The sequence below is a fragment of the Oncorhynchus nerka genome, linkage group LG28 (assembly GCF_034236695.1).
Source record: "Oncorhynchus nerka isolate Pitt River linkage group LG28, Oner_Uvic_2.0, whole genome shotgun sequence".
Classification (NCBI taxonomy): domain Eukaryota; kingdom Metazoa; phylum Chordata; class Actinopteri; order Salmoniformes; family Salmonidae; genus Oncorhynchus; species Oncorhynchus nerka.
Window position 1 is genome coordinate 34,402,652 of NC_088423.1, and position 16,810 is coordinate 34,419,461.

At 40.8% G+C, this 16,810-nt stretch overlaps 1 protein-coding gene across 1 annotated transcript in view; it reads left to right on the top strand.

Annotated features, from left to right (window-relative positions):
• The window catches only part of LOC115113161 (pro-neuregulin-3, membrane-bound isoform), a 518,264-nt gene that overhangs the window by 449,818 nt on the left and 51,636 nt on the right, over nt 1–16,810 (top strand). The window contains exon 5 of the mRNA XM_029640470.2: nt 16,683–16,785. Coding sequence (XP_029496330.2) covers nt 16,683–16,785 — 103 coding nt within the window. The remainder of the gene's footprint in view (nt 1–16,682; nt 16,786–16,810) is intronic.

Genomic DNA, 16,810 nt, shown 5'->3' on the forward strand with positions numbered 1-16,810 from the left:
GCAGGAGGTGTTATTTTCTGCTCCTGCATTCTCATTGTAACGCCAAACCTACTGCTAGTGTGCATGGCCAAAGAGCTCTATTTTCATGTCGTCTGACCAAAGCACTATTTCCAATCCAAGTGCCTATGCCATTTAGAAAACTCCAGACATTTACATTTGTTGGATGACATGAAAATAGAGCTCTTTGGTAACATGACAATGTATGCACACTCGACTATAAGTTGCATATGTTATATCAAACTTACAAAGACTGTTTTTATGGTTATATAGAAATGCCAGGGCTTAGTGTATTTATTTCTCAGCTACTAATATTAAGTTTTGCTCTGCTATAAAAACAGGGGAGTCTACCTTCATGATTTAAAAAAAGAGCCCTCCATTTGCGATGTGCTGTATTTTTTTCCCTGCTCCTGTTCTTCCCCATGTGATAATGGGCCATTCTAAATCAAAGCAAAGTTGACATATTAGTAAAGAAAGTTAATTTGAGAATAGTTTGACAGGTGAAAATATGATTACTTGATGAGAGGCAAGGGACAGCACAATTTGTTTGCTACTTTTTCATATCATCAAAAGCCTATAATCGCATCATGCAGCCCACATATTTTTTGATTTCTAAGGTTTGTATCATTCACAACTAAAGTTGACAAATACCTCAATCTAGCATTGTCAATGTCTTCCTCCTCTTCATCTGGGTGGGCGTCTGTCCGCGGTGGCGGCTCTGGCGCAGGACGCGGACCCCACTTCACCATTGTCTTAGTCCGCCTCATTGTCCGCCTCCATGGCTTCCTAACCATGGCAACTCTTCTCAATGGACAGAGGGGCGGAAGCTCGGGACAGAGGGGCGGAAGCTCTCCGGCAGCAGCGCCGGACAGACATGACCACCTGCAGGGAGGAGACAGAGAGACAGCCTGGTGCGTGGGGCTGCCACAGGAACCACCAGGCTGGGGAGACCTTCAGGAGGCTTGGTGTTAGGAGGAGGCACCTGAAGGACCGGGCTGTGGGGGAGCACTGGAGCTCTGGTGTGCAACCTTGGCACCACTTCCCCAGGCTGGACAACTACTCTAGCCCGGACCCTCCAGAGTGCAGGCACAGGTTGAACCGGGCTGTGGGTAAGCACGGGAGATCTAGTGCTTACTACACGCACCTCTCCCTTAGGCTCCACTCCCACATTTGCCCGGCACAAGCGGAGTGCAGGCAGAGGACGCACTGCACCCTCCCAGCGCCCCGGAGACACAGCACGCAGAGCAGGATACCCTGGACCAAAACTGCGTACCGGCGACCAGACCCGCTGAGCAGGCACCATACGCCCTGGCTCGATGCCCGCACTCGCATGACACTCTCAGGGGGGCTGCCCTATAGCGCACCGGGCTATGGGCACGTACTGGCGACACCGTGCGCTTTACCGCATAACACGGTGCCTGACCAGTAACGCGCTGCTTACGAGGAGTGAGCTCAGGTCTGCTACCTGGCTTAGCCCCCCCCCCACCCCCATTTTTTGGGGGGGCTGCCTCTCGTACCTGTCGCGCTGCCGTGCTGCCTCCTCATATCGCCGCCGCTCAGCTTTCGCTGCCTCCAGCTCTGTTTGGGGCGGCGATATTCCCCAGCCTGTGCCCAGGGTCCCTCTCCGTTCAGTATCTCCTCCCATGTCCAGGAGTCCTGTGATGCTGGCCGCTGTTGTTGCTGCTGCCGCTGCTGTCGTCGCTGTCTTTTACCACGCCGCTTGGTCCTTGGTTGGTGGGTGATTCTGTCACGGTCTTCCTCCTCTTCATCTGAAGAGGAGAGGCGAGAAGGATCAGAGGACCAAAATACGGCGTGGTATGTGTTCATAGTGAATTTTAACAAAGAGAACAGTGAAACACTATACAAAAGAGTAACAAAAACCATAAACCAATGACGACCGTGAAGCTACAAAATGAGACCTGTGCTGACACAAGCCACTAACATAGACAATCACCCACAAACAAACAGTGCAACCCAGGCTACCTAAGTATGATTCTCAATCAGAGACAACTAATGACACCTGCCTCTGATTGAGAACCATACTAGGCCGAAACATAGAAATCCCAAATCATAGAAAATCAAACATAGACTGCCCACCCAACTCACGCCCTGACCATACAAAATAAATACAAAACAAAGGAAATAAAGGTCAGAACGTGACAAGCGTATAGCACCTGTTTCAAATGATCACTTTTACACTCAACATACCATACCTACCTACTCATATGCACACTAGTTCCAGAATGGGAAAAATATTCTTCATATTTTATTCAGCTAAGTTCAATTATATTCTTCTTACTATAAAATGATATAATGTAGAATAATGACATATCTTGTTAAATGAACTGGCATATGGCACATACATTTGAAGTCCGAAGTTTACATACACCTTAGCCAAATACATTTAAACTCAGTTTTTCACAATTCCTGACATTTAATCCTAGTAAAAATTCCCTATCTTAGGTCAGTTAGGATCACCACTTGATTGTAAGAACGTGATATGTCAGAATAATAGTAGAGAGAGGATTTTTTCCAGCTTTAATTTCTTTCATCACTTTCCCAGTGGGTCAGAAGTTTACGTATACTCAATTAGGATTTGGTAGCATTGCCTTTAAATTGTTTAACTTGTGTCAAACATTTCGGCTAGCCTTCCACAAACTTCCCACAATAAATTGGGTGAATTTTGGCACATTCCTCCTGACAGAGCTAGTGTAACTGAGTCAGGTTTGTAGGCTTCATTCCTCACATGCTTTTTCAGTTCTGCCCATATATTTTCAATGGGATTGAGGTCAGGGCTTTGTGGTGGCCACTCCAATACCTTGACTTTGTTGTCCTTAAGACATTTTGCCACAACTTTGGAAGTATGCTTGGGGTCATTGTCCATTTGGAAGACCCATTTGCGAACAAGCTTTAAATTCCTGACTGATGTCTTGAGATGTTTATTCAATGATGCCATCTATTTTGTGAAGTGCACCAGACCCTCCTGCAGCAAAGCACCCCCACAACATGATGCTGCCACTCCCGCGCTTCATGGTTTGGACGAGGTTCTTCGGCTTGCAAGCCTCCCCCGTTTTCCTCCAAACATAACGATGGTCATTATGGCCAACCAGTTCTATTTTTTTTTCATCAGACCATAGGACATTTCTCCAAAAAGTATGTTCTTTGTCCCCATGTGCAGTTGCAAACCGTAGTCTGGCTTTTTAATGGCGGTTATGGAACAGTGTCTTCTTCTTTGCAGAGTGGCCTTTCAGGTTTTTGTCAATATAGGACTCATTTTACTGTGGATATAGATACTTTTGTACCTATTTCCTCCAGCATCTTCACAAAGTCCTTTGCTGTTCTTCTGGGATTGATTTGCAGTTTTCCACCAAAGTAGGTTAATCTCTAGGAGACAGAACACGTCTCCTTTCTGAGTGGTATGACGGCTGCGTGGTCCCATGGTGTTTATTCTTGCGTGCTATTGTTTGTACAGATGAACGTGGTACCTTCAGGCATTTGGAAATTGCTCCCAAGGATGAACCAGACTTGTGAAGGTCTACTATTTTTTTCTGAGGTCTTTGCTGATTTCTTCTCCTTTTCCCATGATGTCAATCAAAGAGGCACTGAGTTTGAAGGTAGTCCTTGAAGTACATTCACAGGTACACCTCCAATTGACTCCAATTATGTCAATTAGCCTATCAGAAGCTTCTAAAGCCATGACATAATTTTCTGGAATTTTCCAATCTGTTTAAAGTCACAGTCATGTAAACGTCTGTCCGATTGGAATTGTGATACAGTGAATTATAAGTGAAATAATCTGTCTGTAAACAATTGTTGGAAAAATTACTTGTGTCATGCACAAAGTAGATGTCCTAACTGACTTGCCAAAACTATAGTTTGCTAACAAGAAATTTGTGGAGTGGTTGAAAACGAGTTTTAATGTCTCCAACCTCAGTGTATGTACACTTCTGACTTCAACTGTAGTTAGATGTGCTATTGCTGTAGTTAGAATAAATAATGGATTTATTGTGATGATGTATATTATATTGATTTATTACACTTTTTTGTCAATGTTCCAAAGGCGTGCATTAGCAGCTTGTTTACGTGTAGGCCTGGAGATGCTAAATGTGTTTGTTAATTGATGGTCAATTACCGTGAGACCGGCAGTCATTTGCATGGCAATTACCAGCTGACAAAATGTAATGACTGCCACAGCCCTAGTAAGGACTGTATCTAATAACCAGGTATTACATAGCAATATAGGAAAAATGACTAGCATGATTGCTAACAATAATAACAACAACATAGTTGGTGTAAACATGTTCCCTAATATCATTCAATGAGGCTATACAAATGAGCAACATAAATAGCAAGTATTATACATAGAAATGACACTAGAGGTAACAATGACCAATACTAATAACAACTTCAGCATATAACATAGTAATAGCTACGTAGAGCTATACAAAGCCAAGCTAAACAACAACAACTTACTTTGTAGTCATGCATCCCATGTACATATACCAAAGCACGCCATGGATCTGTCCTGCCAGTGCAACGCTAGCTAGCATCTGGCCAATCAGAGTATGCATGACCAGTGCATGGCCAGAGTGTGAAGTGCATGGGGGACAGTCTGATTGGCTGGGACCACGAGCTGGAGGTGATGTTGATTCTCTCATGTGATGGGGAGAAAGGGTGAGGATGAGTGAGAGCTAGACTCTGTGGTGCCAGCCGAACAAATAAACAACACACGCTGGAAAATAGTCCTACAGTGCCCTCGGCAGGGGGATTCTGTAACATTTCCTTTCCAATCTAGGCCACTGTAATGCACTCTACTTAAAGGGGAATTTCACACTGGGGGAATCTAGGGATGTTTTCATCATGTCCGAGACATTTCTAGGACAGTAGGATGTGTTTCACACATAATTGCCCAAGAGGAAGGCAGGTCTGGGTATCAGGCGCTGATACATGATACACCCTATAATTATGGGGGGGGGGGGGGGGCTACATGGTGACATTCAACCATTCAGGTCTCAATCGGAATATAGTGAAGAGGGTTCCAAACAAAGAGTTAACGTTAGAAGCTCAGGTAGCTAAGCCAATGCCAGCTCCAAAAAAGGGCAAATGACAAATATGGTGCCTACCTAAGTTAATTTTCCTGCAAGCCACCTAGCTAGCAAACTTTAGCGTATCTACTGAAACCCATACTGTGTATTGCTGGCTAACATACTTCTGTGATACAATGGGGGGAAATCTAATAGTTTTTCTGTTTGAAGGGGACAGAGATACTGCAGCAAGAGAGAGAGAAAAAAAGAATGAGGGAGTTCCAGATGAGAGGATATAAATAGGGATGCAGAGGAACGGTGTGAGAAACAGAATGAGAGGGGCAGTGACAGTTGAAGGTGGAGAGAAATCTTGGGTAGATAAAAGGGGTGTGCTGCTCCAGGCCCTCCGTCAGTAGGGAGAGTAATAATGTTTGATTTTGTTGGCCAATAAAAATGATTTGCTTGTCAACGCACGTCATTCCCTCAGCAGACTGCTACCTACGTCCACTGTGAGGCTTGCATTCCAACTGGCAGGACTGACGAAGTGACAGATTGCTTCATTGTGCATTTTCTTCTGTTTGCTTGGTTTGTTTTCTTGATCCTTGCCATGCATATGCAAGGGGCTCAAAGTGATAACTGGGAAGGGAATGTCATGTTTCTCTCTGGACCACAGTTTCACAATGGACACAGGAATGAGGAGACAGCCTGGCGCCTACAGCTCTGCTATTGTAATTTTAATTACAATCACTCACACTGCATTTGCAAGTCGAATGCTGTCTAAAAAGAGACCATGTGAAGAAAAAGAAAACAGAATTAGTGTGTGTGTGTGTGTGTGTGTGTGTGTGTGTGTGTGTGTGTGTGTGTGTGTGTGTGTGTGTGTGTGTGTGTGTGTGCGTGTGTGCGTGCGTGCGTGCGTGCGTGTGTGCGTGCGTGCGTGCGTGCGTGCGTGCGTGCGTGCGTGCGTGCTTGTTTGTGTGAATGTATGTATTGAGGGGGGTTATATTCTTTGATGTGATTCCTGGAGTGAGAGTGAAATATCAGTCTCCTCTGTCATTATCCAGTTAAAGGAAGTTATCTGCAAAATAGAGGAGTTGATACCATCCAAGGCCAAAGTCCCCTGCCTTGTATAACATGACCATCAAAGGCTTCACTGAGTGGAAAACATAAATAGCACTGACTTTTGGACAGTCCTGTACGTGCACACTTGCATTATTTTATTATTTCCCCCCAACTTCTCTACTCCAAGGCATGGCAGGTCAAATAAACCATGTACTCACACTGATGTACTGCAGGAAATGCAAACTTGTAGAGTATTTAAGGTTTAAAAAGGCCTTTAAAGTTTGTAATTTCCACTTTAAAATGTCAGAATTTATTTTCCCTAACAAAATATTTACACCCCCCCAATTTTTTTTTTTTTACATGAATTAATCAACATAATAATTCACATTTCCTGTTGCTCCAGGATTATTTTCCTGCTGTAGCAATCTGGCTCGAATCTACATCTATATAGGGATGTCACACAAAAGTGTTAGCTTTCTGTTCTTCCCGTGACTCAAGTCCTTTAATGGCAAGGTGGAGAAGACTGTCTGTCAGCTGAAACTAGGAACAGCAGGGGCTCTGTGATAAAAACGGCGTTTTGGGTTATCTGTCTGTTTCACAGTCATAGGGAATGGTTTCAGACACAGTGGAGGGAATCGACACAGATACCAGTTTTACCATTCATATTCGTTCCAATGCATCAGGAGGTATATATATAGTTGTTAGCTACATAGTTATTCCAGCGTAATTGCGTCTTATTAGTAGAATAATGGTCTATAATAATGTCAAAATTGTCATGTGTTTCTCTCATATTGATTAGGATTTGTTTCCTAATGTATGTATATATATATGTATGTATAAGCTACAGATGTAGGATCTTAATTTGACCTTTGTCACAGCTAAATAAATGTTTACTCCATAATGTTGCTTGATCGGTGGAAGTTCATCTGCACTTCCTGCAGTGCATGAAAATTCTCAGCAACAAAAGAGTGATCAAATTAAGATCTTACATCTGTATGTGATTTAAAGGTCTTCGACTTTGTGATTACGGTTCCTGCACAAACTACAGAGGAAGAGTAATATCTTCATATTAAAATAATGCACTGAATCATGTAACAGTATCAGAGTTTTCTGGTGGCACCCGACCACCAGAAAACTGTGGGGGGGTTAAGATGGTCATGTTTGGAATCACCAACTCATTCAAGGGTTTTTCTTTATTTGTACTATTTTCTACATTGTAGAAAAATTGTGAAGACATCAAAACTCTGAAATGACACACATGGAATCATGTAGTAACCAAGAGTGTTAAACAAACAAGATTTTTCAAAGTAGCCACCTTTTGCCTTGATGACAGCTTTGCACACTCTTGGCATTCTCTCAACCAGCTTCACCTGGAATGCTTTTCCAAAAGTCTTGAAGGAGTTCCCACATATGCTGAACACTTGTTGGCTGCTTTTCCTTCACTCTGCGGTCCAACTCATCCCAAACCATCTCAATTGAGTTGAGGTCAGGTGATTGTGGAGGCCAGGTCATCTCATGCAGCACTGCATCCTGCTGCATCTTGGTCATATAGCCCTTATACAGCCTGGAAGTGTGTTGGGTCATTGTCCTGTTTAAAAACAAATTATAGTCCCACTAAGCGCAAACCAGATTGGATGGCGTATTGATGCAGAATGCTGTGGTAGCCATGCTGCTTAAATGTGCCTTGAATTCTAAATAAATCACTGACGGTGTCACCAGCAAAGCACTCCACACCTCCTCCTCCTCCTTGCTTCACTGTAGGAAACAAATGTGTGGAGATCATTAATTTGACCAACTCTACGTCTCACAAAGACACAGTGGTTGGAACCAAAAATCTAAAATGTGGACTCATCAGATCAAAGGACAGATTTCCACCGGTCTAATGTCCTTTGCTCGTGTCTCTTGGCCCAAATATTTCTCCTCTAAACAGTTGGTTGAGATGTGTATTTTGCTTGATCTCTGTGAAGCATTCATAGGGCTGCATTTTCTGAGGCTGGCAACTCTAATGAACTTATCCTTGGCAGCAGAGGTACCTCTGTGTCTTCCTTTCCTGTGTTGGTCCTCATGAGAGCCAGTTTCATCATAGCGCTTGATGGTTTTTGCGACTGTACTTGAATAAACTTGATTGACTGACCTTCATATCTTAAAGTAATGATGGACTGTCATTTCTATTTGTTTTTTTGAGCTGTTCTTGCCATAATATGGACTCGTTTCTTTTTACCAAATAGGGCTATGCCTACCTTGTCACAATACAACTGATTGGTTCAAATGCATTAAGAAGGAAAGACAGTCCACAAATGAACTTTTAACAAGGCACACCTGTTAATTGGGGCAGCAGGTAGCAAATCAAAAATCAAATCAAATGTATTTATATAGCCCTTCGTACATCAGCTGATATCTCAAAGTGCTGTACAAAAACCCAGCCTAAAACCCCAAACAGCAAACAATGCAGGTGTAGAAGTACGGTGGCTAGGAAAAACTCCCTAGAAAGGCCAAAACCTAGGAAGAAACCTAGAGAGGAACCAGGCTATGTGGGGTGGCCAGTCCTCTTCTGGCTGTGCCGGGTGGAGATGATAACAGAACATGGCCAAGATGTTCAAATGTTCATAAATGACCAGCATGGTCGTATAATAATAAGGCAGAACAGTTGAAACTGGAGCAGCAGCACGGTCAGGTGGACTGGGGACAGCAAGGAGTCAGGTAGCCTAGTGGTTAGTGTGTTGGGCTAGTAACCCGAAAGGTTGCTGGATCAAATCCCGAGCTGACAAGGTAAAAACCTTTCATCCTGCCCTTGAACAAGGCAGGTAACCCACTGTTCCCCAGTAGACCGTCATTGTAAATAGGAATGTATTCTTAACTGACTTGCCTAGTTAAATAGAAAATTTAAATGCATTCCAGGTGACTACCTCTTGAAGCTGGTGAAGAGTGTGCAAAGGGTGGTTACTTTGAAGAATCTAAAATCTAAAATATTTGTGGATTGTTTTTGTGGATTTGTTTTTGATGTGTTAACTACTATTCTACAATGTAGAAAATACAAAAAATTAAGAAAAACCCTGGAATGAGTAGGTGTGTCCAAACTTTTGACCGGTACTTTATATATACTGAACAAAAATATAAATGCTACTATTTCAAGAGATTTTTTTAACAGTTTATAAAAGTAAATGAGTCAATTTTAAATAGATACATTTGGCCCTAATCTATTAATTTCACATGACTGGGCAGGGGCACAGCCATGAGTGGGACTGGGATTTCATAGGCCCACCCACTGGGGAGCCAGGCCCAGCCAATATAAATTCGTTTTTCCCCACAAAAGGGCTTTATTAAAGTCCAAAATATTCCTCACATTCTATTGAAATAGTCATTTGCATAGCGGAGTCTTTTGTTAAGACATGTAGCTAGCTAGCTAGCTAAACAATGAACCATAATCCCAACTCAACGTTACTACCCTGCATGGTTCTGCAGGTAACTAACCAGCCAGGTTCAATGTTAGGTAGCTAACATTAGGCTATAACTTGCAATGCAAATGGCTCTGAGGTAAAAATAATATTACTACACAGATCACACATGTAACGTTAGCTAGCTAGCTAGCGGTACACTTTAACTTGAAAAGAAAAGTACTTTCTGACAAAATTAGAAACGTGTATTATCTGGAAATGTAGCTAGCTAGACTCTCATACCCATATGCATGGATGGACGCTTCTCCCTCTGTCACGGATGCCATTGTTGCCCCTTAGTTTGAAGATGTAATCCGGAGATAGGTGTTTTATACAACACAGCCTTCTGTGTGTTCTCTTTTTAACTCTGTCTGCAAATTTGCAATCAAACGCCAGAATTTTCCCCATCTTAGCTATCATACTCTAATTCTACTTTCAAAACTTGTTCCTCCAGAAAGTGGAGAGCAACACTTATGCAGTTCTATTACGTGACATATTTTTGTAGCTAAACCAACTAGGCTTGTAATTTAACAATTTGTTCCAGAAGGCATTTTCTGCCAAAAAAAACATTTTGATTTAAAAAAAATTACGTTCAAATCCCTCTCCTGTGAAGTAGTTTCCTGAAACGAGTCACATTTGTTCTTCATAGTGGAATGAAAACAAATGATTACCTTGTACGCCTGCAAATAAATACAATATTTTTCTGAATCAGTGAATGGGAGCACAGGGGATTGTGTACTGTAGGCTACATCTTCATGTAATGTCGGCTGACCTTGACAACACACTTTAAATACCTTCAAGCAGGGCTTGTACACATAGCATTTATGACGTGCATCAGAGGAAGAGCGTAAAATATTTTCCCATCGGTGTATCATAATACTATGCAGGGAAATTATGGACATAAAATAGTCCATGATCAGTGAAGTTGTTTGGTAGCATGGCAATATTGTGAGTGACATGGAGTGTTAGCTATCATGGAATTACAGATGCCACTTACCTACATCTACAACAGGGTTCCTCTCTTCTCATAATTACAGTAAATGTGGTGACGTGATGACTCCGGCTGAGAGACATCAAAACAACAAGACCCTGGAAACTACTGGTGGGGGAGGAGGGTAGGAGGGGGGAGGGAGGGAGAAGGTGGTTAATTAGCCTAGCTTTCAAGTCTTTTGGCTTCAATATTGATTTTGATAAGATAAAGTAAATGAATGTATTACTGGTTCATGTGTGGCGTGTTCTACAGTTGGCTGTAAAGGCCAATAGGAGCCCGAAGCTCTCCAGGGGCCTAATTTATCAAAGGTACGTTCGCACAAAAAAACTCTCAACCTTGAGTAAGACAGTTTTCCCGCAAAGGTTGGTATTTAGAAATGTTTAACTTGATGGGAAAGTATGTGTATCTCCAGACAAATCTCAAACCATGCGTGCACACAACTTGTAGAAGACAAGCAAATATGCTTATCGTTCGTTTGGGCAAAATGGGAGGTGTTTGATGCACAGGAATTATAATACAAAAAGTAAAAATAAGTTTTAGTTTATAGACCTAAATCACCATCTACAGGATGTCTCTCCTTTTCTGACATAACTGGCTTCACAAATAGTAGACTACATTTTTTTCAATCATTCATTCAATAGCCAATCATGCTCATAAGTAAATAGGCAGTGAGCCTTGACAGTATGGGTTGGCTACAGTAGGGTTATTCCTGTTTTATACACACTAAAAACAAATGGTTCTACAGTGTATATAGTGCCAAATAAGGGTTATTTGGCTTGTAACCATAGCATAATCCTTTTTGGTGCTTCTATGTAACCTTTTCTTTAAAGTTATATAAAGAACCATGCTCATACAATTCTAAATGGAACCTGTATGGTGCTCTAAATAACCTTTTCCTACGGTTCTATAAAGAACCATTTAAAAAATGATTTTATAAAGCACCAAAAAAGGGTTTCGCCATGGTTACAACCATTTTGTGGGCTATATAAAACACTTTTTTTATGGTTCCTTATAGAACCTTTATGGAGAATGGCTCTATAAAGAAACTTTCTCAATCTCAAAAGGTTCATTGTAGAACCATACAGGGTTATTCATTCTAGTTTAAAAGCCTTATTATATTGTTAAAATTGTTAAAATTATTACTGTGTTTATTAAGAACTTTAATCTGGTATGCTAGCTCGGGAACAGCTGGCGTCCCTGAGGAGAGAATTGAGAACTGCTGATTTAGTCAACTATTCTCAATTGACACATTCCATACGTGAGTCTTTCACAAACACTGTAACTGGCCATATTCATATATAACATTTAATAACATAACACCCAACAGATTAGATAAACTGGAATGACACTCACTCATGGTTGCACAAAAAGAGCTGTGAGCAAACCATTCCCCAAAATATTTGAATGATCCGTCACCCCTACATTATTACTAAAAGAGGACAGAACCCTGTATTGAACTGCAAAGAACCATTGAAGGGCTCAAAGAGTTATGTTGGTCAGTATGGTTCCACATAGAACCATCACCCTTCCCCTTGAAGAACCCACATTTTTTTGTGTGTAGGACTGCAATAGCCTAGCCGATCTAATTTCAGATTCTATACCAAGGCAGGACATAGCATTTACTTTTAAATTGTTCAAAAGGACAATCCATCCTACAGAATGTGCGGCCAATATCTGATTGATTGCCTATAAATGCTTCTGAAGTCAACTATGATTTAGTTTTTCATATGAAAAGAGGCAGCTGACATTTTTCACCCTTAACAGTAGAACTACTAAAACAGTCATTTGGACTGCTCATGAATAAATAAATAAATAAATAAACATTACTCTGCCATTCTTAAAGTCATGCCCCTATCTGTCCCTGACCTTTCCTAAATACGTCTATATAGCACACTGTCATTGTTAGAATCTTAATATCACAAACAGAACTGGAGTTATACACAGTTTTAGGAGGGCATTTCATATTTTGAATGGTTTTCCCCCATTGCCTTTTCTTATTCTGCTCCTTCTCCTGATAGTTGAAGATGTAAATGATGGGAGGGAAAGGGGGAGAATGGGTTGATGAGATGATGAGTGAGGGGAAGCAAACTATGCATAATGATGTTACCACCAATTATAAATGAAGAACAGGATGTGCCATTCGATTGTATTGATCTATTCTCAGGGTACGAAATACGGGGGAGCCAGGGGGTACTCAGCTCCCCTGAATGAGACATTAGTCACCTAAATGCAACAAAAGTAAAACAAACCAAAATATTATCCTATTTTGTTGAAATGCAGTGGTAAATATGTTTTACAGTGGTAAATATGAAAATAAAAGCTTCCAAATGAAATGAACAACCCCACCTCTCATTTCATGGTTTAAACCATTTAGTTCTGTGTGGCATCACAAACCGCCTCCCTGTCCACAATGCAGTAGTGCTGAATTTTGGCCTCAGCTGAGCTCCTTTCAACTCATAGATTTTCCTTTGAAGGCTACATTCTCGTTTTCGCCATCTGCTTGCCATGCGCCCTTGATAAAAATAGCCTGACTTTATTCCAATGCATTAGATTTATCCGTTGATTCATCATTGTTTGCTTTTGTCAGTCAGCTGTTCGGAGCGCCCATTGCTTTCTTTTTTTAAGGTGCTCCCGGGTATTGGTGTTCTCTGTGCAGTCCGTGGTCAGAATAAATAGACCATTTATTTATCAGTATTATTTTCTAGCAATATATGTTTTCCTTCCTGGATGAGCTGTTAATGGTCGCCAATATCACTAGGCTACTAATCTACAGCTAAACACCAATGCACATCCAATCCATCCAATATTAATGAGAGTAGGCCTATAGTTGACTCTTTCGGTTAGAAGCATTTGATTTTGCATTGGCATAGGCCTACATTATTTGGGATTTGTGTACTCATGAGAACTGTTTTCGTGGCAAAATATAATGAAATGTTACAATGTTATAGTTACAATTACAGTGCATTTTCTGAGATCTCCAAGATCCAATAATAGTACAGGGTTTAAGTGCAAAGTTTGAATGAATTTGTTATATGCTTAATAATTACAAAGAACACTGCCATTAATGTAAGGAAATAAAGGTGGTGTTTTATGTAACACGATCTGTGAAGACAAAAATGTAGTCAACTCATGAATTATTGACAACTCATGAACTAGGGTGTAAACAAGTTTGACCTGTTAGGGAGGCTGCGAATTTTCGCAGCTTTTTGTTAAAAATCACACAAAATTTCAACGTCCTGCTACTCATGCAAGGAATATAGTAAATGCATATGATTAGTATGTGTGGATAGAAAACACTCTGAAGTCTCTAAAACTGGTTAAATCATGTCTGTGGCTATAACAGAACGTGTTTAGGAGTCAAAATCCCTAGGAAAACTGTTCACAAAAAAACAAAACAAAAAATATCCATCTGCCAGTCTCTGAATTGTCTATGGCCAGGGAAAATAGATAGAGTCCCGTTTAGTTCAGTATTGGTTTATCCTTGGTGGGATGACGAATAGGCACTTCCTGTCTTGGGGTACACCGAAGGAAGTTATGAAAGGGAGAAAATGGACGATGATTTCAAGACTTGCTGCTATCGAATACAGATCGCCCCGTGATCAATTTGATCGATTATTAACATTTATTAATACCTAAAGGTGGTTTACAGAAGTAGTTTGAAGTGTTTATAGGGAACTTTCTTTAATAAAAAAAAATGACGTTGCGTTTTGAAAAGGTGCTTTTTCCTGGATTAGACCGGCCTTCATAAATGGACATTTTTTGGGTATACATGGACCGATTTAATCGAAAAAAAGACCCTATTGTGATGTTTATGGGATATATAGGAGTGCCAACAAAGAAGCTCGTCAAAGGTAATGAATGTTTTATATTTTATTTCTGCGTTTTGTGTAGCGCCAGCTACGCTAATTATTTCTGTTTACGTCCCCTTTGGTTATTTCGGGGGTTGCATGCTATCAGATAATAGCTTCTCATGCTTTCGCCGAAAAGCATTTTACAAATCTGACATGTTGGCTAGATTCACAATGAGTGTAGCTTTAATTGAGTACCCTGCATGTGTGTTTTAATGAAAGTTTGAGTTGTATCGAGTACTATTAGTTGGCGCTCTGAAATTTCCGTAAAAGGTTGTGTATTCTGTTGAATGTAGGCTTCCTGCCCTGTGTGTGTTAATCTGTGTGTAAAATTGTCTCGACTGAGAGGGTAGGCTACCGGCAGTTGTGTAGGCCCTTTTCAGAAAAATGCAATGAAAGTATAGGCAGTGTTACTTTTTTCACCATAACCGCCAATCAAAGTTTACCAACCTATTATTATTATTTTTTGCTACTACATCACTGTCTACCGGTAGGCCTATTTGAAGTTCATAGTAATAGGCCTACATATTGTAGCCTAGTCTAGTAAATTGACCATGTGTGTTAGGGTGACTATCCCATTTTTCCCGAGAGAGTTTCAGCCCCATTTCAGGTGTCCTGACTTTTCAAGCTACAAAAAAGGTACATTTTGTCAGCAAGACGCATCAATTAATGTAGTCCTAATCAATGGCCCAATGTCATTAGGAACACTTTTTGGTGTTTTGTAAGAGATGACTATTTCCATTCATTAAATGGCAGAAGTGTACATCCATTGCACTGTTTTAATTACTTTGGAACGGACGAACATACACAGGTGGCACACTTTTCAAAGTAATTTGTTTGACAATCAGATGAAAGCATCATGAAACATTAACACAACCAGTGTGTTATAAATGATGTCTTTATTATAATCACGGTGTAATTCACACTCTGTCTATTCTAATTATAATCTCAAAGTGGCATGTACTCTATATCAGACCACCAAATCCAAGCAGTCTTATCAGTCTATTCTGGCCCACTTGAAGTACATACTGAAAGACGAATGGACACAGTCCAAGACAAATGGATGCAGATTCTGCATTAGCGTTGCAACAAAATCTGAATGAAAATAACTCAGATGGTGGGGAAGAAATGAATCATGACATTTCTGATGATTTTTCTTCTGATTCTGAGCCTCAGCCTAATCCTTCGTGGCCTAAATGTAAAAAAAATCCAGAAAAGCGCACACTGAGCAGGTGCCCGTGGTACCAAATGAAACGGTGAGACAGGAGACAGCACTGTTTGGATAGAGCAAGCCGGTGACAATGCTACAGGCTGATTATCAGCACAAAATGTCATCACTGAGAGAGCAGACCTTACATCTGAAGCAAAAAAACATCAGCAATGCACTCACCAGCGTTCACTGTTTATGTGACATGAACATGCTCCAACTGATGCAATTCTGTGAAGACCCACACCATGTGAGCACAAGCTGACAGTAATCCAAAATATTTTACTGCTGTCATATAGACACATATAGTACAGTACATTCATTATAATGCCGTTATAGATTTGGTACTGATTTTCACAATTTATGAAGGACACTTGGCTCTTATAATGATGTTTAGTCTAATGATGTTCATTTGTCCGCTCGTCTTGCTGACCGTGAGTCTTGGTGGTTGGGGTATTTTTTTTATTTTGTCAATATAAAAAGAAGCTGTTACCATGTTCCAAGACATATGCTTTCTGTTTCATAGTTGTAACAAAGGCACTCCACTAATATAATTGATTGAACACATGAATTGTGGTGTTTTGTGTTTTTTAATTTTTTTTTACATATAGCCTACAGTAACATAAACTAATGAAAATGCTTCATGTTAATTGAAATATATATATTTTCCGTATTCTAATATTACCTAAGACCTTCATAAACACAACCAAATTACTATTTTTGCAATAGCTTATATGAAATTACACTGTTAGCATGTTGCAATTAGAATGACTGCTCATGAGCTTTATGGGGGGTTCCTCGAGGCCCAGCGGCTCTAGTGTTAATGATGACCATTACAGCTATAACTCTTATCTTCTGTAATCAGACATGACTACATTACTACTAGCATCTATTACAAGGCTTGGCATCCGATGATATGACGTTGTTAAGAGTAACTGGGGGGTAGTTTGGGTTTGTAAAGTGGCATTTGAAAATAAGACATTATTATCACAGCGAGCTACGGGCGGCCATGTTTTATTCTCTGTGATCATCTGTTCCTTAACTTCTCTTCCAGTTTTTCCTATTTTGTGCTCTTTGTTCCTCTGTCAATGGCAGCTCTTCCTCTTCTCTTCATTTCAACAGAGAGCAAGGAGGTGTACAAGAGACAAGTGCTGTCAATCACCTGCATCACCGTGGGGATCAGTGTTCTGGGCATTCTCTGTATGGCTCTCTACTGTCGGAACAAGTGGGTGGACACAAGCACCCATAGG